The 21,378-nt window shown below is 42.5% G+C and overlaps 1 protein-coding gene across 1 annotated transcript in view; it reads right to left on the bottom strand.

The window, feature by feature from the left end:
• elnb (elastin b) overlaps window positions 1–21,378 on the bottom strand; it is a 46,428-nt gene that overhangs the window by 7,118 nt on the left and 17,932 nt on the right. The window contains exons 8-27 of the mRNA XM_014195741.3: window positions 18,805–18,993; window positions 18,350–18,658; window positions 18,088–18,168; window positions 17,918–17,965; window positions 17,692–17,754; window positions 17,551–17,601; window positions 12,741–12,803; window positions 11,271–11,321; window positions 10,291–10,797; window positions 9,853–9,879; window positions 7,202–7,672; window positions 6,144–6,176; window positions 5,673–6,014; window positions 1,897–1,929; window positions 1,451–1,771; window positions 1,063–1,149; window positions 877–906; window positions 541–690; window positions 267–305; window positions 21–95 (exon numbers count right to left, since the gene is read on the bottom strand). Of these exons, the coding sequence (XP_014051216.2) occupies window positions 21–95; window positions 267–305; window positions 541–690; window positions 877–906; window positions 1,063–1,149; window positions 1,451–1,771; window positions 1,897–1,929; window positions 5,673–6,014; window positions 6,144–6,176; window positions 7,202–7,672; window positions 9,853–9,879; window positions 10,291–10,797; window positions 11,271–11,321; window positions 12,741–12,803; window positions 17,551–17,601; window positions 17,692–17,754; window positions 17,918–17,965; window positions 18,088–18,168; window positions 18,350–18,658; window positions 18,805–18,993 (2,970 nt within the window). The remainder of the gene's footprint in view (window positions 1–20; window positions 96–266; window positions 306–540; window positions 691–876; window positions 907–1,062; window positions 1,150–1,450; window positions 1,772–1,896; window positions 1,930–5,672; window positions 6,015–6,143; window positions 6,177–7,201; window positions 7,673–9,852; window positions 9,880–10,290; window positions 10,798–11,270; window positions 11,322–12,740; window positions 12,804–17,550; window positions 17,602–17,691; window positions 17,755–17,917; window positions 17,966–18,087; window positions 18,169–18,349; window positions 18,659–18,804; window positions 18,994–21,378) is intronic.

Raw genomic sequence — 21,378 nt, 5'->3', positions numbered from 1 at the left:
CAGTACCAACTTGACCTTACCTCCAGTACCTGTCCCAGCTCCGGTCCCAGCCCCTGCACCTCCAGCTGCCCCAGCACCAAGGGCCCCACCTGGTCCTACAAAAATAAACATAAAGGCAGTTCATATGTCTGCATCTTTCCATCTGAGAGATGATGGGAAATGCAGCAGCAAAGTATAGTAGGGTTAATTGGGGTCGGTTTAGCTCTGGGAACTTCTTCACTTGAATGCAACAGTGCAGTATTCTGGAAAACAAAACCCATTCTCACCGTATTTGTCTGCCTTAAATCCAGATCCAGTACCGTAGCCTGCAGATCCCAACCAAACACACAGAGACCAGTGTCAGACATCAGAGCATACTCATACAATACACTTACCCATTGGTCTTTCTCTGTACTTATAAAGTACATTTCATGTACTTACCAACTTGTCTTCTATGTAAAGTAAAGGTCAGTGAAATGACCCAAACTAACCCATCTATATCCTCTCCACCCTCCCCCCTTTTCCCCCAGGGAGAACCCCTGTACCCTCCTGGAAGCCCACCTGGCACCCCTCCTGATCCTGCTCCGCCCCCGGGTCCATAGCCACCTGGTCCGGCTCCAAAGCCACCTGGTCCGGCTCCATAGCCACCTGGTCCGGCTCCATAGCCATCTGGTCCGGCTCCATAGCCACCTGGTCCGGCTCCATAGCCACCTTTGTATACAGAGTGTGTTAATATAGGGATGTGATGATATTGTATCATCTGTTTTGCTGGAATGTGGTGTTGCAGTGTGATTATATGTACAATGTTCAGCTGTTACTTAAATTTTGGTAGTGCAATAAGTAGCTTTGAGAGGCAAAGTCGATATTGGTGCTAAATAATAGGCGATATTTTCTCACCTGGTCCATAGCCACCTGGTACCCCTCCGACTAAGGAAGTAAGAGGTAATCCCCAGATCAAACTTAGACATTTTATGGACATCGATTCAACTTTATATTCCCTTAAAGGGATAGTTCACCCAAATGACAAAATACAATATTGGCTTCCTTGGACAATGTATGACCAGAGTGACAAGACAAACTCACATCCTTGTCCAGCTCCTCCTCCAAGGGTCCCACCGGCCCCACCAGCACCTTGTCCGTATTTAGCAGCTTTTGATCCGGCACCATATCCTGTAGAATCATAGCGACCCTTTTCACTACAGAATGTTGAACTCAAAACCAACAGGAAAAAACTGCCCAACCAATGCCATTATGTAGGAAGCTTGAAGCCCAACAAACAATGTTTTCCCTGGAATACACAACAAGGATTCCCAATCAAATAATTCCCCCAAGTCCAACTATTATTAGTTGCCTTTATTTAACCAGGTAAATCAATGAGAACATATTCTCAACAAACAAGGAACGCTGCTTTGTAAATAGCCCCTATATCCCAACCTGTCCTAGGGAACCCCTGGCTCTGCTGTTGACTAACCTCTTCCAGGTCCATATCCAGCCCCAGGTACTCCTCCTGCTCTTGCCCTAGCTTCATAGCCTCCTCCAGGGACTCCTCCTCCAGGGACTCCTCCTGCTCCCTGACCATACCCAGCTCCAGGCCCTGTTCCTGCTCCATACCCAGCACCAGGCCCAGCTCCAGTCCTGTATCCACCCCCAGGCACTCTTCCTCCGGCCCCTGCTTCTCCTGCTCCTAAGGCGCCTCCTGCCCCTGGTCCGTAGCCTCCTCCTGGCAGACCTCCTGAGGCACCGAATCTCCCACCAAGGCCTCCACCCGGAGCTCCTCCACCTCCTCCTGGACCTGGCAGGACAACACGGGAGGGGTCAGGGGTTAGGGTTAGACAACATAAATATGGCAGCCATCATACTGTTTTGTTTCAAGGATTTTAACATAAATACTCTCCACAAAGAGAAAATAATGATTACCGTATTTCAGTGACTTAGCCCCAGCAGGATATCCTGTGAGACAGAGCACATGATGGGAGACATTTAATGATGGGAGACACTTCATTGGTCCTATACCAGGCAGTGTCAGAGGAAGGCCCTAAAAATGGTTGAAGACTCCAGCTACCCAAGTCATAGACTGTTCTCTCTGCTACCGCACGACAAGCGGTACCGATGCACCAAGTCTGGAACCAACAGGACTCTGAACAGCTTCTAGCCAAAAGACTGCTAAATAGTTAACCAATTAGCTACCCGGACTATCTGCATTGACCCTTTTTGCACTAACTCTCATCACATACACTGCAGCTGCTGCTGCTGCTTATTATCTATCCTGTTGCCTAGTCACTTTACCTCTACCTATACAGTGCCTTGCAAAAGTATTCATCCCCCTTGGTGTTTTTCCTATTTTGCTGCATTACAACCTGCAATTTAAATGGATTTTTATTTGGATTTCATGTAATGGACATACACAAAATATTACAAATTGGTGAAGTGAAAAAAATGACTTGGTTCAAAAAAATAAACAACTGAAAAGTGGTGTGTGCATATGTATTCACCCCCTTTGCTATGAAGCCCCTAAATAAGATCTGGTGCAACCAATTACTTTCAGAAGTCACATAATCAGTTAGATTGCAGACAGGTGGACTTTATTTAAGTGTCACATGATATCAGTATATATACGCCTGTTCTAAAAGGCCCCAGAGTCTGCGGCACCACCAAGCAAGCAGCACCATGAAGACCAAGGAGCTCTCCAAACAGGTCAGGGACAAAGTTGTGGAGAAGTACAGATCAGGGTTGAGTTATAAAAAAAATATCTGAAACTTTGAACATCCCACGGAATACCATGAAATCCATTATTTAAAAAATGGAAAAAATATGGCACCACAACAAACCTGCCAAGAGAGGGCCACCCACCAAAACTCACAAACCAGGCAAGGAGGGCATTAATCAGAGAGGCAACAAAGAGACCAAAAATAACCCTGAAGGAGCTGCAAAGCTCCACAGCAGAGATTGGAGAATCTGTCCATAGGACCACTTTAAGCTGTACACTCCACAGAACTGGGCATTACGGAAGAGTGGCCATAAAAAAGCCATTGTTTAAAGATAAAAATAAGCAAACACATTTGGTGTTTGCCAAAAAGGCATGTGGGAGACTCCCCAAACATATGGAAGCAGGTGCTCTGGACAGATGAGACTAAAACTGAGCTTTTTGGCCATCAAGGAAAACGCTATGTCTGGCGCAAACCCAACACCTCTCATCACCCCGAGAAATCATCCCCACAGTGAAGCATGGTGGTGGCGGCATTTTCGTCCTCAGGGACTGGGAAACTGGTCAGAATTGAAGGAATGATAGGTGGTGCTAAATACAGGGAAATTCTTGAGGGAAACCTGTTTCAGTCTTCCAGAGATTTGAGACTGGGATGGAGGTTCACCTTCCAGCTGGACAATGATCCTAAGCATACTGCTAAAGCAACACTCAAGTGGTTTAAGGGGAAACATTTACATGTCTTGGAATGGCCTAGTCAAAGCCCAGACCTCAATCCAATTGAGAATCTGTGGTATGACTTAAAGATTGCTGTACACCAGCAGAACCCATCCAATTTGAAGGAGCTGGAGCAGTTTGAAGATTGGGAAAAAATCCCAGTGGCTAGATGTGCCAAGCTTATAGAGACATACCCCAAGAAAGAGACTTGCAGCTGCAATTGCTGCAAAAGGTGGCTCTGCAAAGTATTGACTGGGGGGGTAAATAGTTATGCACGCTCAAGTTTTCAGTTTTTTTTGTCTTATTTCTTGTTTGTTTCATAATAAAAAATATTTAGTATCTTCAAAGTGGTAGGCATGTTGTGTAAATCAAATGATACAAACCCACCCCAGAAATCTATTTTAATTCCAGGTTGTAAGGCAACAAAATAGGAAAAATGCCAATGGGGGTGAATACTTTCGCAAGCCACTGTATGTACATATAAATCCAACACTGTTATCAGGAACTATTCCAAAAGTTAGGAACAGCTTATGTGCTGCCACTCCATAAGGCAGGGATAGTAGTGAACTTGATAATTATCGTCCCATCTCCAGGCTTCCATGTCTAGCTAAGATTTTCAAATATTTGGTAAATAATCAACTTCACTCTTTTATATCTGAGAATGGTATTTTGAATATAAATCAATCTGGATTTAGGCCAGGGCACTGCACTTATCACAGCAAGCACATTAGTTGTTAATGATATTGTCAATGCTTTAGACACTAAAATGAAATGTGCTGCTTTGTTTGTGGACCTGTCAAAAGCTTTTGATACTGTTGATCATGCTATTTTATTGAACAAATTGTCCTAGATTGGCCTGGGCTCTGATGCCTGCTCATGGTTTCATGATTAACTCAGTGACAGAACTCAGGCCATCTTGATTGATGGGGTTAAGTCCAAATTTCTTGAACATAAAGGTGTTCCGCAGAAGTAGATACCAGGAGCTGTTCTTTTCACAATTTTTATGAATGCTATTGGTCAATCTGTAAACATGCTGAATATACTACTATGTACACAATTTCCATGACTGCTGACCTGGCTGTGACAAGGCTACAGTTCGATTTTGTAACTGTACAGGAAGCCCTTACTGATTTCAAAACTCGTGCTTAATACCGGCAAAACTAAATACATGCTGTTTTCAAGTTCTCGTAAGATTGTCTCTGCTGCATTACATCTTCACTCATCATCGGATGGTTCTATAAATCGAACAAGTCCCTGCATACAAATACCTTGGTGTGTCGATTGACAATGATTGAACATTTTTTTTAAAACATATGAATGAGCTTGTTAAGAAGCTAAGATTAAAAGTGGCCTTTTTTTTACAGAAACAGATCTTGCCTCTCTAGTCAGCAGGAAGCAGATTGTGCTGTTAACCTTTCTAGCTGTTCTTGATTATGGTGATGCTATTTATCAAAGTGCAGCTGCCACTACTCTTAAACCCCTTGATGCACCCTTCGTTTTATCACAGGAGACAGTTTTATTACTAATCACTGCATTCTTTACAAAAGGTTGGCTGGACGGTTAAAGGTTAAAGTCACGTACAGTAGATCACATCATTACGCTCTTTTTGTTTATAAAGCCCTGCTCCACAAGCTTCCATCTTACCTATCCTTACTGTTAAGATTTAAAACTGCAAGTTATCAAACCCGTTCACAGGGTTAAATAACTCTGAAGACTCCTTTGGTGTCTACAGAGTTAGGTAAATCAGCCTTTAATTTCCTTGTTTGGAATAATCTCCTAAATGTTTGGAATAATCTCCAAAATACACTTTGATTGGATGCTTCGGTTTTCCAAGGGAAATTCAGAGGATTTTTATAATGAAGAATACATTTCTTTTAATTGACTGTTTTGTATCTTAATGTTTTTAATGTGTATATTGTGTTTATTTATGTGTATCTATACTTGCCTATTGATACACTTGTTTTGTATGGTGCAGGGCTCATTTGTAAAAGAGACTTTAGTATCAATATGACTTCCCTGTTGACATAAAGGTAAATAAATATATCTACCTCATTTACCTCGTACCCCTGCACATTGACTTGGTATTGGTACCCCGTCTATAGAGCCAAGTTATCGTTACTCATTGTGGATTTATTCCTTGTGTTATTATTTTTCTGTTTTTCTCTCTGCATTATTGGGAAGGGCCTGTAATTAAGCATTTCAGTGTTAGCCTACACCTGTTTACGAAGCATGTGACAAATCATTTTAGATTTTTTGACCCACTGGTTTAATGTACCTCCAGCACCAGGTCCGTAACCAGCACCACTACCAGGTAAACCACCTCCGGGTCTGTATCCACCACCAGGCACTCCACCAGCACCAAGCCCAGCTCCAGGCCCTGCTCCCTGGCCAAGTCCAGTCCCAGCACCCACTCCTGGTCCATAACCACCACCGGTTCCACGGCCAGGTCCATATCCAGAACCAGGACCATAACCACCAGGGAAACCTCCACCACCACCAAGCCCAGATCTGGGCACTCCCCCCTGGCCTACTCCAGTCCCTGCTCCCCCTCCTGGTACTCCTCCCAGGCTGGCTGCCTGTCCTCCTCCTGGGGTCCCAAGGACACCACTTAGCATACCTGTCAGTGGAGACATTGATTTTCCTCTCTATTAAAGTACTATACCAGCTGGTACTGTATGCATACAAATAAATATTTCAAAACGGAACTTTCAACTTTACAAAAGACAAGGATATTGGATTTACTCACCATATTTACGAGCTTTGGCATTTGCATCATATCCTGTAAAGGAGCACATTTATGAATTAAATATACATCCTGTTTTCTCTTTTACAGAGCATTCTTGTCACTGAACAGGAAAACAAAGGGATGCAAAGTCACTGAATACTGAATCACTTATAGCTGTGCCTCCAGCTCCAGTTCCTTGTCCTTCCCCAGCTTCACCTGGTTCATTGACTGGTTCTTTGACTGAATGTCTATTTAATGTGTATATTGTGTTTATTTATACTTGCCTATTGATACACTTGATTTGTATGGTGCAGGGCTCATTTGTAAAAGAGACTTTAGTATCAATATGACTTCCCTGTTGACATAAAGGTAAATAAATATATCTACCTCATTTACCTCGTACCCGTGCACATTGACTTGGTATTGGTACCCCGTCTATAGAGCCAAGTTATCGTTACTCATTGTGGATTTATTCCTTGTGTTACTATTTTTCTGTTTTTCTCTCTGCATTATTGGGAAGGGCCTGAAATTAAGCATTTCAGTGTTAGTCTACACCTGTTTACGAAGAATGTGACAAATGTGGAAGGACCACCAGAGGGCAGGCTGGGCTCACGGATAGTAGCCCAACAAGGCATGTGAGACAAGGTAACCAGAGTCAATTAAGCACAGCTGACGGTACTAATGAGATATTCTCTTTCCCCTACAAGAGAGAGGATGGAACCAGCAAGAAGAGGGGAAGATAAACTATCTCTGGAAAATGGCTACGGAGAGAGAGGTGTTATCCAAGAAGATCCATTAAGACGGTGACGAATATGTGATTGTTGTTATAGTTTGAAGATAATCGTAATGTGATCCTGTGTCATCTAAAGAAGAAGATATATGTTGTTCCTTTGGAGATTCTCATTGACTGTGTTGGAGTGTTTGTATTGTCAGAAATCCCTCAATAGAGAATTGTGTTAAATCAAGAAAACCTACTCTGGACTCGTTTATTCCACCTTTCCACTTTAGAGTGACACCAAATGACTTGGTCCGCTCACACAAATCATATTTGATTTTTTGGACCCACTGGTTTAATGTACCTCCAACACCAGCACCAGGTCCGTAACCAGCAACACTACCAGGTAAACCATCTCTGGGTCTGTGTCCACCACCAGGCACTCCACCAACTCCTCCACTTGGTCCATAGCCGGCTCCACCTGGTCCATAGCCAGCTCCACCATGTCCTTCCCCAGCACCACCTGGTCCAACCCCTCCACCTGTTCCATAACTTCCAGCACTACCTGGTCCATAGCCACCAGGTCCAGCTCCACCTGGTCCATAGCCGGCCCCACCTGGTCCATAACTGGCCCCATCTGGTCCAACTCCACCTCCAGGACCGACGCTACCGCCAGGCCTGTAACCGCCTCCTGGTTCCCCTCCAGCCCCACCAGGCAGTCTTCCGGTTCCAATCCCAGATGCAGGCACTCCCTGGCTGAGCCCAGCACCAGCTCCTGCTGATGGACCTCCTCCTCCTAGACCACCACCAGCTCCAGTGCCTGCTCCACCCTGACCTGGAGAAAGGGAGGCAATGGTCTTGTATGAAGAGTGCTTATTCGTCAACAATTACAGGACCAGTGAACTACATGTAGTTAAACTAGTAATTTAATTCCACTTTGCAGTAGCTTGGTGGTAGTTGAACTAAATTCAAATCTTGCTACTGTTTTTACCATGCAGTGGTGTACTTAACTACACACTATTATAAATATATATAATATTATACAGTTGAAATCGGAAGTTTACATACGTTTAGGCTGGAGTCATTAAAACTCATTTTTCAACCACTCCACACATTTCTTGTTAGTAAACTATAGTTTTGGCAAGTCGGTTAGGACATCTACTTTGTGCATGACACAAGTAATTTTCCCAACAATTGTTTACAGATTATTTCACTTATGATTCACTGTATCACAATTCCAGTGGGTCAGAAGTTTACATACACTAAGTTGACTGCCTTTAAACAGCTTGGCAAATTCCAGAAAATTATGTCATGGCTTTAGAAGATTCTGATAGACTAATTGACATCATTTGAGTCAATTGGAGGTGTACCTGTGGATGTATTTCAAGGGCTACCTTCAAACTCAGTGCCTCTTTGCAGGACATCATGGGAAAATCAAAAGAAATCAGCCAAGACCTCAGAAAAAAAATTGTAGACCTCCACAAGTCTGGTTCATTCTTGGGAGCAATTTCCAAATGCCCGAAGGTACCCCGTTCATCTGTACAAACAATAGTACGCAAGTATAAACACCCTGGGACCACGCAGCTTCCATACCTCTCAGGAAGGAGACGCATTCTGTCTAGAGATGGACGTACTTTGGTGCGAAAAGAGCAAATCAATCCCAGAAAAACAGCAAAGGACCTTGTGAAGATGCTGGAGGAAACAGGTACAAAAGTATCTATATCCACAGTAAAACGAGTCCTATATCGACATAACCTGAAAGGCCTGAAAGGCCGCTCAGCAAGGAAGAAGCCACTCCTCCAAAACCACCATAAAGAAAGCCAGACTACAGTTTGCAACTGCACATGGGGACAAATATCGTACTTTTTGGAGAAATGTCCTCTGGTCTGATGAAACAAAAATAGAACTGTTTGGCCATAATGACCATCGTTATGTTTGGAGGAAAAAGGGGGATGCTTGCAAGCCGAAGAACACCATCCCAACCGTGAAGCACGGGGATGGCAGCATCATGTTGTGGGGGTGCTTTGCTGCAGGAGGGACTGGGGCACTTCACAAAATAGATGGCATCATGAGGAAGAAAATGGTGTGGCTATATTGAAGCAACATCTCAAGACATCAGTCAGGAAGTTAAAGCTTGGTCTCAAATGGATCTTCCAAATGGACAATGACACCAAGAATACTTTCAAAGTTGTGGCAAAATGGCTTAAGGACAACAAAGTCAAGGTATTGGAGTGGGCATCACAAAGCCCTGACCTCCATCCTATAGAAAATGTGTGTGCAGAACTGAAAAAGCGTGTGCGAGTAAGAAAGCCAACAAACCTGACTCAGTTACACCAGTTCTGTTATGAGGAATGGGCCAGAATTCACCCAACTTATTGTGAGAAGCTTGTGGAAGGCTACCAGAAATGTTTGACCCAAGTTAAACAATTTAAAGGCAATGCGACCAAATACTAATTGAGTGTATATGAGTGTAAACTTCTGACCCACTGGGAATGTGATGAAAGAAATAAAAGCTGAAATAAATCATTCTCTCTACTATTACTCTGACATTTCACATTCTTAAAATAAAATGGTGATCCTAACTGACTAAGACAGGACATTTCTACTAGGATTAAATGTCAGGAATTGTGAAACTGAGTGTAAATGTATTTGGCTAAGGTGTATGTAAACTTCCGACTTCAACTGTATATATAATAATAATAATTATAATAAAAATAATAATATGGGTAAGTTTGCGTTTGATATGCTAAATTACACATTCTGTTAACATCTGACTCCAGAGTGATCTATTCTAGTTTGGATGTAGTGAACTACTTTTCCAAAGTAACTTTAGCTAAGTAAACTATACATTTCTTAAGGGTAGCTTTAGTGTAGTTTAACGTCTTCCAGTGTGAAGTAATTGGTAGCTTGGTAAACTATATTTTCAGAGTAGCTTACCCAAAACTGAATAGGATGCAGACAGTTACCTTAAATAAATCATAGTTATGTGCTCTTGATATTGAAGCAAACTCTCACCATATTTGGCTGCCTTAGATCCAGCTCCTGTAAAATAGAGCGATGCAAGAAACTGAAATTAGCATTGGCATCAGATGAAATAACTTATCCTTCAAAAAATAAGAATATTTAAGTGAACTCTTTCTGTATTTCAAACGCCAAATGCGTAGCCATGCAGAGTGTAGGATGGGAGGTAGCCAGAAGGAGGGACCTGGTGGGGGGGAGGAGTGAGTGTACACATATCTAGCACATTCTACACGTGTATGATATGTAAGATATCATGTGGAAAGATAGGAGAATGCCCCCACACACTGTTTAGATGCTCTCAGAGTTTGTTGAGGACCAGATTCAATGTTTATGTCAATATGGTCAAAATTTTGCAACATCAAAACAGCTAGGAGTATTTAAAAACTTGTCAGCAAGTATTCTCCTTTCTTTTCCTTTATGTCTCTAACTCACCTCCTGGGTAGGCACCTCCTACTCCTAGGCCAGCCCCTGGGTACCGCCCTCCACCTGGGTAACCCCCTGGGTATCCATACCCACCTGAGCCAGGGACGCCCCCTGCCCCAGGTACGCCTCCTGCTCCGGCTCCGCCCCCATAACCAGGTACGCCTCCTGCTCCGGCTCCGAATCCAGGTATGCCTCCTGCTCCACCTCCGTAACCAGGTACACCACCAGCTCCAGCTCCAACTCCATAACCAGGGACCCCACCTGCTCCAGGTACACCGCTAGGTACTCCTCCTGCTCCGGCCATGCCCCCTTGACGAGGTACACCACCAACTCCATAACCAGGGACCCCATCTGCTCCAGGTACACTGCTAGGTACTCCTCCTGCTCCGGCCATGCCCCCTTGACGAGGTACACCACCAACTCCATAACCAGGGACCCCATCTGCTCCAGGTACACTGCTAGGTACTCCTCCTGCTCCGGCCATGCCCCCTTGACGAAGTACACCTCCAGCTCCAGCTGGCCAGGGACAGACAGTTCTTATCTTTGACTCCAAACCACACTGAACCCCCAAACACCTAGGTCCCCCACACTACAAACACTTGAGTCCCCCCACATCAAACACCTGAATCCCCCCAGACCACAAATACCTGAGTCTCCCCACACCACAAACACCTGAGTGCCCCCTGACCACAAACAACTAAGTTTCCCTATTCCCCAAACATGTGAGTCTCCCCACACAACAAACACCTAGGTTCCCCACACTACAAACACTTGAGCCCCCCCACATCACAAACACCTGAGCCTCTCCACACCAAACACCTGAATCCCCCCAGACCACAAACACCTGAATCATTCAATACCTGGGTAATAAAACCTGTTATGTCACCAAACGTACACTTACCATCTTCCTAAGGACTAGTTCATCTAGTCTTACCGTAAACCTACCAACTACCACTTTCCTAAAGGATGAATTATTAATTCAGTCTTACCATATTTAGCAGCAAGCTTGGCCTGGGAATTAGCTGATTTGCCTCCAGCCCCTAAAAATGGAAGAGAAGAAGAGGACAAAGAGGAGGAATGAAATAAGCAAAGGAAGAGAAATAGCAGGGTAATAGATATGGATTGTGGATTGTTGTAGTAGTTTTCTAGTGTCCCAACCTGGTCTCAGAGCATTTCATATTATTCTGTACGTAAATACGGGACACTCAATTTATAGTGAACAAAATGTCAAGTGTTGGTCCCATGTTTCATGAGCTGAAATAAAATAATCTCAGAAATGTTTCATTTGCACAAAAAGCTAATTTCTCTCAAATGTTGTGCACAAATTTGTTTACATCTGTTAGTGATCCTTTGCCAAGATTATTCCATCCACCTGACAGGTGTGGCACATAAAGGAGCTGATTAAACAGCATGATCATTACATTGGTGCACCTTGTTCTGGGGACAATAGAAGGCCACTAAAATGTGCAGTTTTGTCACAACACAATGACACCAATGTCTCAAATTTTGAGGAAGCATGCATTTGGCATGCTGACTGCAAGAATATCCACCAGAGCTTTTGCCAGAATTTCATGTCAATTTCTCTACCATAAGCCACCTCTAACGTAATTTGGCAGTACGTCCAACCGGCCTCACAAATGCAGACTACGTGTAACCACGCCAGCCCAGGATCTCCACATCCAGCTTCTTCATCTGAGGCATTGTCTGAGACCAGCCACCCAACTGAGTATTTCTGTCTGTAATAAAGCTGTTTTGTTGGGAAAAACTCATTCTGATTGGCTGGGCCTGGCTGCCTAGTGAGTGGGCCTGGCTCCCCTGCCCAGTCATGTGAAATCAATAGATTAGGGCCTAATGATTTATTTCAATCGACTGATTTCCTTATATGAACTGTAACTCTGTAAAATCATTGAAATTGTTCCATGTTGTGTTTACTATGGTATGTATTAATTTGTGGATGTCCATCACCTATTTCGTATGATATGTTTCGAATTACAATTCGTAATATATATTATGAATTCGCAATTGTACAATATCTTACACATTTCTAAAACATACTATATGTTACGAATTTGCTAAACTTATGATATGTTATGAATTCTAGCTAGGGGTTAGGGTAAAGTTTAGGAGTTAGGTTAAACGGTTAGGGTTAGCTAAAAGGGTTAAGGTTAGGGGTAGGGAAAGGGTTAGCTAACATGCTAAATATTTGAAAAGTTGCTAATTAGTTAAAATGCTAAAGTTGTCCGTAACGAGATTCGAACTTGCAACTTTGGGTTGATAGACGTTCGTGTTATATGCCCACTCATCCACTCCGACCAATCACGCTACTTTCATTTTCACCTTAAGTCTCATGTAACTATACAAAACATAACATACAAATTTGAGTGTCCCAAATTTATGTTTACTATGTTACGTCTACTATGATACATCTAGTTTATGAGACCAGGCTGAGTGTGCAGTACCTCCAGATTTAGGTGATATGAGGGGATATCCACGGAACACTCCATTTAAACTGCCTCGGCCACCTGAGGAGAAGAATATACACTATATACAATGTATTTATTTATATATTAATGTACATGTAACTGCCAAAATAAAGGAAACACCAACATAAAGTGTCTTAATAGGGCGTTGGGCCACCACGAGCTGCCAGAACAGCTTCAATGCATCTTGGCTTTGATTCTACAAGTGTCTGAATTCTATTGGAGGGATGTGACCATTCTTTCACGAGAAATTCCATCATTTTATGTTTTGTTGATGGTGGTTGAAGACGCTGTGTCAGGTGACGCTCCAGAATCTCCATACGTGCTCAATTGGGTTGAGATCTGGTAACTGAGACACACACACGCTATGCTCTTATGCTCCTTAGAGACCCCTCTTTCAAAATCTCTTCTTCTAGCCATGGTAGACAAAATAATGGGCAACTGGGAATTTTTATAAATGATCTTATGCATGATGGGATGTTAATTGCTTAATTAGCTCAGGAATCACACCTGTGTGGAAGCACATGCTTTCAATATACTTTGTGGGACACTCATTTACTCAGTGTTTCCTTTATTTTGCCAGTTACCTGTATATTAATGCACAAGGTGAGTGTTTATATAGAGTACATCCTGTGAGCTACAAAAGTATTGTACTCCAGCACTTTCGATTTGAAATGATATGATGATTTTAAGGTTCAGACTGTCAATTCTAATTTGAGGGTATTTTCATCCATAGCAGGTGGAACATTTAGAAATTACAGCACTTCTTGTACATAGTCCCTGCATTTTAGGGGACGGAAACTATGGGGACAAATTCACTTATATCCTGTTAGGGATAGGGGGCAGTATTTTCACGGCCGGATGAAAAACGTACCCGATTTAATCTGGTTATTACTCCTGCCCAGAAACTAGAATATGCATATAATTAGTAGATTTGGATAGAAAACACCTTAAAGTTTCTAAAACTGTTTGAATGGTATCTGTGAGTATAACAGAACTCATATGGCAGGCCAAAACTTGAGAAGATTCTATATGGGAAGTGCCCTGTCTGACCATTTCTTGTCCTTCTATAGCCTCTTTATCGAAAATACAGGATCTCTGCTGTAACGTGACATTTTCTAAGGCTTTCATTGGCTCTAGGAAGGTGCCAGAACGTTGTATGATAGCTCTGCAGTCTCTGGGCGAAAAACAGTAGGGATTTTGGTGAGTGGTCCTTCTAAGCACAATGGCACTGGTCCGCGCGTGCATGTGGCGACTCCATGTTTTACTTTCAGTGTTTGAACGGATACAACGTCTCCCGGTTGGAATATTATCACTATTTTACGAGAAAAAAAGCATAAAAATTGATTTTAAAACAGCGTTTGACATGCTTCGAAGTACGGTAATGGAATATTTGAATTTTTTGTCACGAAATGCGCCGGCGCGTCACCCTTCGGATAGTGACTTGAACGCACGAACAAAACGGAGCTATTTGGATATAACTATGGATTATTTGGAACCAAAACAACATTGGTTGTTGAAGTAGAAGTCCTGGGAGTGCATTCTGACAAAGAACAGCAAAGGTAATCCAATTTTTTTAATAGTAAATCTGAGTTTGGTGAGTGCCAAACTTGGTGGGTGTCAAAATAGCTAGCCATGATGGCCGGGCTATCTACTAAGAATATTGCAAAATGTGCTTTCACCGAAAAGCTACTCTCCTGACATAATCTAATGTTTTGCTTTCGTTGTAAAGCCTTTTTGAAATCGGACAATGTGGTTAGATAAAGGAGAGTCTTGTCTTTAAAATGGTGTAAAATAGTCATATGTTTGAAAAATTGAAGTTTTTGCATTTTTGAGGTATTTGTAATTCGCGCCACTCTATACCATTGGATATTGGTGAGGCGTTCCGCTAGCGGAACATCTAGATGTAAGAGGTTTTAAGACAATTGATGTATGGATGACTCATAGTGAAGACTGGGTCTGTCCCTAACAGGATATGTGTATTAAAGTAGTAAAAAGTTAAGTATTTGGTCCCATATTCATAGCACGCAACATCAAGTTTGTGACTTTACAAATTTGTTGGATGTATTTGTATGTTTGCTTTGGTTGTGTTTCAGATTATTTTGTGCCCAATACAAATTAATAGTAAATAATGTATAGTGAGAAAGTTACACACACAAATATCATACCCCCAAGACATGCTAACATCTCACCATTACAACAAGGGAGATTGGCATTTTATATTGTTGGGGGGGTATGAAATTGTGCATCTGTAACATTCTCACTCATCATTATTCACAATTCATCAGGACTATCTGTAATCATGGTAGCATCCACATTAATATAGAAGTGTTTAGAAACATATGATATTCTTATTACAATAAAAGTGACTCCAAAATGACACAATACATTATTTACCATTCATTTCTGGGCACAAAATAATCTGAAACAACTAAAACAAACAGCAAATGCATCAAACAAAAATGTACGTTTTTACTACTTTAATACACATATACAGTGCATTCGGAAAATATACAGACCCCTTGACTTTTTCCACATTGTTACATTACAGCCTTATTCTAAAATGGATTAAATCGTTTCCCCCCTCATCAATCTACACGCAATACCCCATAATGACAAGCAAAAACAGGTTTTTAGAAATGTTTGCAAATTTATACAAAAACCCCCTGAAATAATCACATAAGCATTCAGACCTTTTACTCAGTACTTTATTGAAGCAGCTATGGCAACGATTAGAGCCTCAAGTCTTCTTGGTTATGACACTACAAGCTTGGCTCACCTGTATTTGGGGAGTTTCTCCCATTCAACTCTGCAGATCCTCTCAAGCTCTGTCAGGTTGGATGGGGAGCGTTGCTGCACGGCTATTTTCAGGTCTCTCCAGAGATGTTCGATCGGGTTCAAGTCTGGGCTCTGGCTGGGCCACTCAAGGACATTCAGAGACTTGTTCCGAAGCCACTCCTGCATTGTCTTGGCTGTGTGCTTAGGATCGTTGTCATGTTGGAAGGTGAACATTCGCCCCAGTCTGAGGTCCTGAGTATTCTGGAGCAGGTTTTCATTAAAGATCTCTCTGTACTTTGCTCTGTTCATCTTTCCCTCGATCCTGACTAGTCTCCCAGTCCCTGCCACTGAAAAAAATCCCACAGCATGATGCTGCCATCACCATGCATCACCATAGGGATGGTACCAGGTTTCCTCCAGATGTGACACTTGGTATTCATGCCAAAGAGTTCAATCTTGGTTTCATCAGAACAGAGAATGTTGTTTCTCATGGTCTGAGAGTCCTTTAGGTGCCTTTTGGCAAACTCCAAGTGGGCTGTCATGTGCCTTTTACTGAGGATTGACTTCCGTCTGGCCACTCTACCATAAAGGCCTGATTGGTGGAGTGCTGCAGATATGTGTGTTCTTCTGGAAGGATCTCCCATCTCCACAGAGGAACTCTGGAGCTCTGTCAGAGTGACCATCTGGTTCTTGGTCACCTCCCTAACCAGTGGCCTTCTCCCCCAGGATTGCTCAGTTTGGCCGGGAGGCCAGCTCTAGAAAGAATCTTGGTGGTTCCAAACTTCTTCCATTTAGGAATGATGGAGGCCAATGTGGTCTTGGGGACCTTCAATGCTGCAGACATTTTTTGGTACCAGATCTGTGCCTCGACACAATCCTGTCTCAGAGTGCTACAGCAATTCCTTCGACCTCATGGCTTGGTTTTTGCTCTGACATGCACTGTCAACTGTGGGACCTTTATATATACAGGTGTGTGCCTTTCCAAATCATGTCCAATCAATTGAATTTACCACAAATGGTCTCCAATAAAGTTGTAGAAACATCTCAAGGATGATCAATGGAAACAGGATGCACCAATTTCGAGTCTCATGCCCAAGGGTCTGAATACTTATGTAAATAATGTATTTTTGTTTTTGATTTTTAATCAATTATTTTTTCGCTTTGCCATTATGGTGTGTTGTGTGCAGATTGATGAGGACATTTTTTTTGTTGAATCCATTTTAGAATAAGGCTGTAAGGTAGCAAAATGTGGAAAAAGATAAGGGGTCCGAATACTTTCCAAATGCACTGCAAGTGAATTTGTCCCAATAATCTTGGTCCCCTAAAATATGGAGAGGGCTATGTACAAAAAGTGCTGTTATTTATAAAACGGTTCACCCGATATGGATGAAAATACCCTCAAATGAAAGCTGACTGTCTGCCCTGACAATCTGCCCTTTAACTCTGAAAGTGCAAATTGTACACTACAGTATTTTCAGTGAACATATGAATCCTACTGTACTGGTGTTAAAATAATACTTTAGAAAGTGTTAATATTCATTTATTAACTTTTATTTATTCAAGGGAACACAATAGATCCCCATGGGGGAGGTGTCATAATGCCCATAAAACCCAGCAGTCAAACATGGAGAATAATGGTTCCAATTGATTTTCCACCATTCATTTTTCCCACAGGGGATTTTAGAGACACTTAAAATAAGGGCTGTGTTTTGTTTAGGCTTTGTGTCATTTTGATAACCATGTAAATCTGGGGAGGGCTATGTACAAAAAGTGCTGTTATTTATAAACGTTTCACCCTATATGGATGAAAATACCCTCAAATTAAAGCTGACAGTCTGCCCTGACAGTCTGCCCTTTAAGAGGTTAACCTCCTATCATTTCAAGTGCTGGAGTACAGAACCAAAACAACAACAAAAATGTCACTGTTTCAATACTTGGAGCTCACTGTATATTCACGTCTTATAAAATCAATTATAACACTGTTGTCCCTCTCTGTTTGATAAACCCTTACCTCCAGCTCCAGTGCCAACTCCAACTCCACCCTGACTCAGCACACCTGCCCCTGTAGGAAAGACGAGACCAAGGTCAACAGGGTGCAGAATTAGGTTAGGGGTCAAAGGTCAGTAGTTCAACAGGTGGATGACAGACTCACCTGTCTGGGGAACAAGTCCGGATCCAGTGGCAACACCTGGTAGAACCCCACGCCCTCCGAAACCTAAACACAATAATGGAGGAGAAATGAGAGCGCACCAAGGCAAAGTTTTGCAAAAGCAAACATGTAAAGTATTGCAACGTATCTCAGCTCAGACATGTAACGTATCTCAGCTCATCTAATCTCACAACATATCAACCAAATCAGAACATCTTGGCAGACATACCTTGACTAGGTACTATTCCACCTTGATAGAGTCCAGGTACTCCAACACCTGTGTTGATAAAGTAAGGAATATATGACAAAACAAAACTACTGTATATTGAAATAAAACTACTACCTTTACATCTATACTGCAGTAAGATATGGAGTTGGCCTCTGGGACTTGTAGTTTACCTGGCACTTGTTTGTTGGCCTTCCAACCGCTCTTCTCTCTAGCTCCACCCCCAGGGACTCCAGTCTGTGGAAGTACTGGTGCTGCAACAATATACATCAATCATTTTAATGAGGTGTATTGTACTGCATATCTTCTCCCTTAATTTCCCACTCAGTCTAATTTATATACTTTACACAATGAAATAGTGTTCAGCCTCACTCTGTTTTTTTGCATGTTCTCTGTGGATGTCGTAGTTCTCGGGTTTGATAAACCCTTACTAACCTCCAGCTGGTACTGCTGCGCCACCAGGCCCAAAACCACCAAGACCAACTCCACCTGCGCCACTAGGCCCAGTTCCTGCGCCACCAGGACCATATCCACCTGCGCCACTAGGTCCCGTTCCTGCGCCACCAGGCCCAGTTCCTGTGCCACCAGGCCCATGTCCACCTACGCCACCAGGCCCATGTCCACCTGCGCCACCAGGCCCATGTCCACCTGCGCCACCAGGCCCATGTCCACCTGCGCCACCAGGCCCATGTCCATCAGCACCACCAGGCCCATATCCATCTCCTCCTAGTGTACTTCCTGCTCCTAATGCAGATGAAAAAGGGTGAGAGAAATGCACAGAACAATCAGGCAATAGCCAGGTGGCCATAAAGAGCTGACCAAACTCTGTATACCTATGACATATGGCTCTGGTCATTCCACCCCTAGCCCCATCCTCCCAGAGCCTGTACCTGTTTTGGGAGGTTTCTGGCCTGCCCCCACCCCTCCAGCGTATAGACCACCAGCAGCACCACCGTAGCCTCCTCCAGGTCTGTATCCATCTCCTTGGCCAGCTCCAAGACCTTGGCCTGCTCCAAGTCCTCCAACCCCTTGACCAGAACCTCTGGATCCCAGTCCCCCAGCTCCGAGGCCTCCATACCCTGATGGGAACACAGTATAGACATGATGTTTTGATGTGTTACATGAATCCAACACATGACGACATCATTAAATGGTGGCCTCACCCTGCTCCGAGGCCTCCATACCCTAATGGGAACACAGGAGGAATTATGTTTTATATGAATCCAACACATGATGGCATCCTTGCATTGTGGGCACATTTTTCTGAGGTTAATGTAAAATACATTTTAAATAACACTTAAATCCAAGCCTGGCTCCAAGCCCTGGAGTACGAAGCACTGCCCTCCTTTGGCCACTTACATTACAGCATCCAGTTTAATTCCCAGGTGTATTACACTACATCAGTGTTTCCGAACTGGTTTTCCCTCGGGACACAAATTGAACCAGGTTGTCTCAGTCTCAACCCAATACTCACATTGCACATTTTTAAATAATAAATCGGCAAGATACAGTCTGGAAAACATTTTTCATTGTTATATTTTTAAGTATTTCAAATAGTGTTTGAACCCAGGTCTGTGGCCCACTTTCTATCTCAGGGTCTAAAGCAGAGGTCTCCAGCAGTTTGATCATGAGCTACCAGTAGCTCACAGCTCACCTATGAGTAGCTCACCAAACAATTCCAGAAGTATGTGCAATTTTTTATGTAATCCATCGCAAACTGTCATAAACAAATCACACAAGTATCTGACACTGCAAGGTCCCAGCTACTGTCTAATCAACGCAACATTGACGTTATCCCACCCCTGGTTAGCCACTATTGGCTTAAAAAGCCAAACCTATGAAAATATCTGACATTTAATTTCCAGCAATATTGCCCTTGTCTGTCTGTATGGTGTGCATTTGTCTATCACTCCGTGTGTAGCCAGTTGATGTGATAACCATCTTGTGGGTTGACAGAAATACTTTCCCCAAAACCTTCTCAAATAAATGTTAACTGCAAAGTCAACTCGGTCTCAGAGCATTGTGTATTATTCTGTACATAAATTCGAGACACCCCATTCAGTATGATATGTTACTTTTCATATGGTATGTATTAATTTCTGGATGTCCACCACACATTTTGTATGATATGTTACGAATTACAATTCGTATTATATGTCACAAATATTTGCAAAATGTACAATATGTTACAAATTTGCAAAACGTACTACATGTCAAGAATTTGCAAAAGGTATGATATGTTACAAATTCTAGCTAGGTGGCTAGATGGCTCACATTAGCTAGGCTAGTCTTAGGGTTAAGTTTAGGAGTTAGGTTAAAAGCTTAAGGTTAGGGTTAGGGGAAGGGTTAGCTAAAATTGTTAAGGTTAGGTTTAGGGGAAGCATTAGCTAACACGCTAAGTAGTTGCAAAATAGCAAAAAAAAAGTAAGTACTTGAAAAGTTGCTAATTAGCTAAAAATGCTAAGGTTGTCCATGATGAGATTCAAACTCACAACCTTTGGGTTGCTGGATGTACGCATTATATGCTTACCATCCACCCCAACCAACCACCTTTCCTTTGTTTTTGCGTTAAGTAACCATCTGTCTCATGTAACCATACCAAAAGTAACATATCATACTAATGTGAGTGCCTGATTTACATTTACTATGTTATGTCTAATCTATAAGACTAGGCTGGCAAAGTAGGCTTACCTGGCAGAAGTTTACCATGAGTTAGTATACCATTTGTATCTATTATTTCTTATTTGCAAACTTAGCCATGAAATGAGAAGCAGCAGTACAGACCCGTCGCTAGACCTGCACAATACAAGGCACATTCCTCACTCGCTAGGTGCACAATTAAAGGGTCAGATGCACAAATAAAGGGGAATTACACTCAAAAATCAATTCCTTCAGACCTAAAAATGTTTTTCTTCTAATGTGATTTAAACATTTACATGGACTCAGAACATCCAATTTCATTGTTTCACTATGAACAATTGTAATTTTGGGAGTGAAAAAAAAGTATTATTATAAAACCAGGAAAAATAAAACTGCTAAAACATCATTTTGGAAAAAAATTCAAATTTTATAGGGCCCCCTTTAAAGTTGTTTTTTAACCATTATTTTACCAGGTATATTGACAGAAAACGTAGTGCACTACTTTCTCTTATACACTAAGGACCTGAGGAAGAGTTGCATGGGAGAGGAGAAGAGAAGAATGTGCCTATTTAAAAGCTAGAAAAAAAATGTGCTCACAACGTTACATTTTTTTAAGCAGCTCTCATGCTAGAAAAGGTTGGAGACCTCTGGTCTAAAGGGTGGAACATCTAACTAAAGGTTCCACAAAGGCAGGTCATAAGCATCGAGAACTGCTCCTCGGATAACATCATCAACATTCCTCATTCTAAATAAGCTGCGTGTGTGTGCGTGCATGTGTGTGTGTGTGTGCATGTTCGGTGTGCATACAACCCAAATAACAACCC

This window comes from Salmo salar, chromosome 04 (genome assembly GCF_965601325.2).
Source record: "Salmo salar chromosome 04, fSalSal1, whole genome shotgun sequence".
Lineage (NCBI taxonomy): Eukaryota > Metazoa > Chordata > Actinopteri > Salmoniformes > Salmonidae > Salmo > Salmo salar.
Note: the sequence above shows the minus strand (reverse complement) of the source record. Positions and strands in the feature narration are given on the sequence as shown.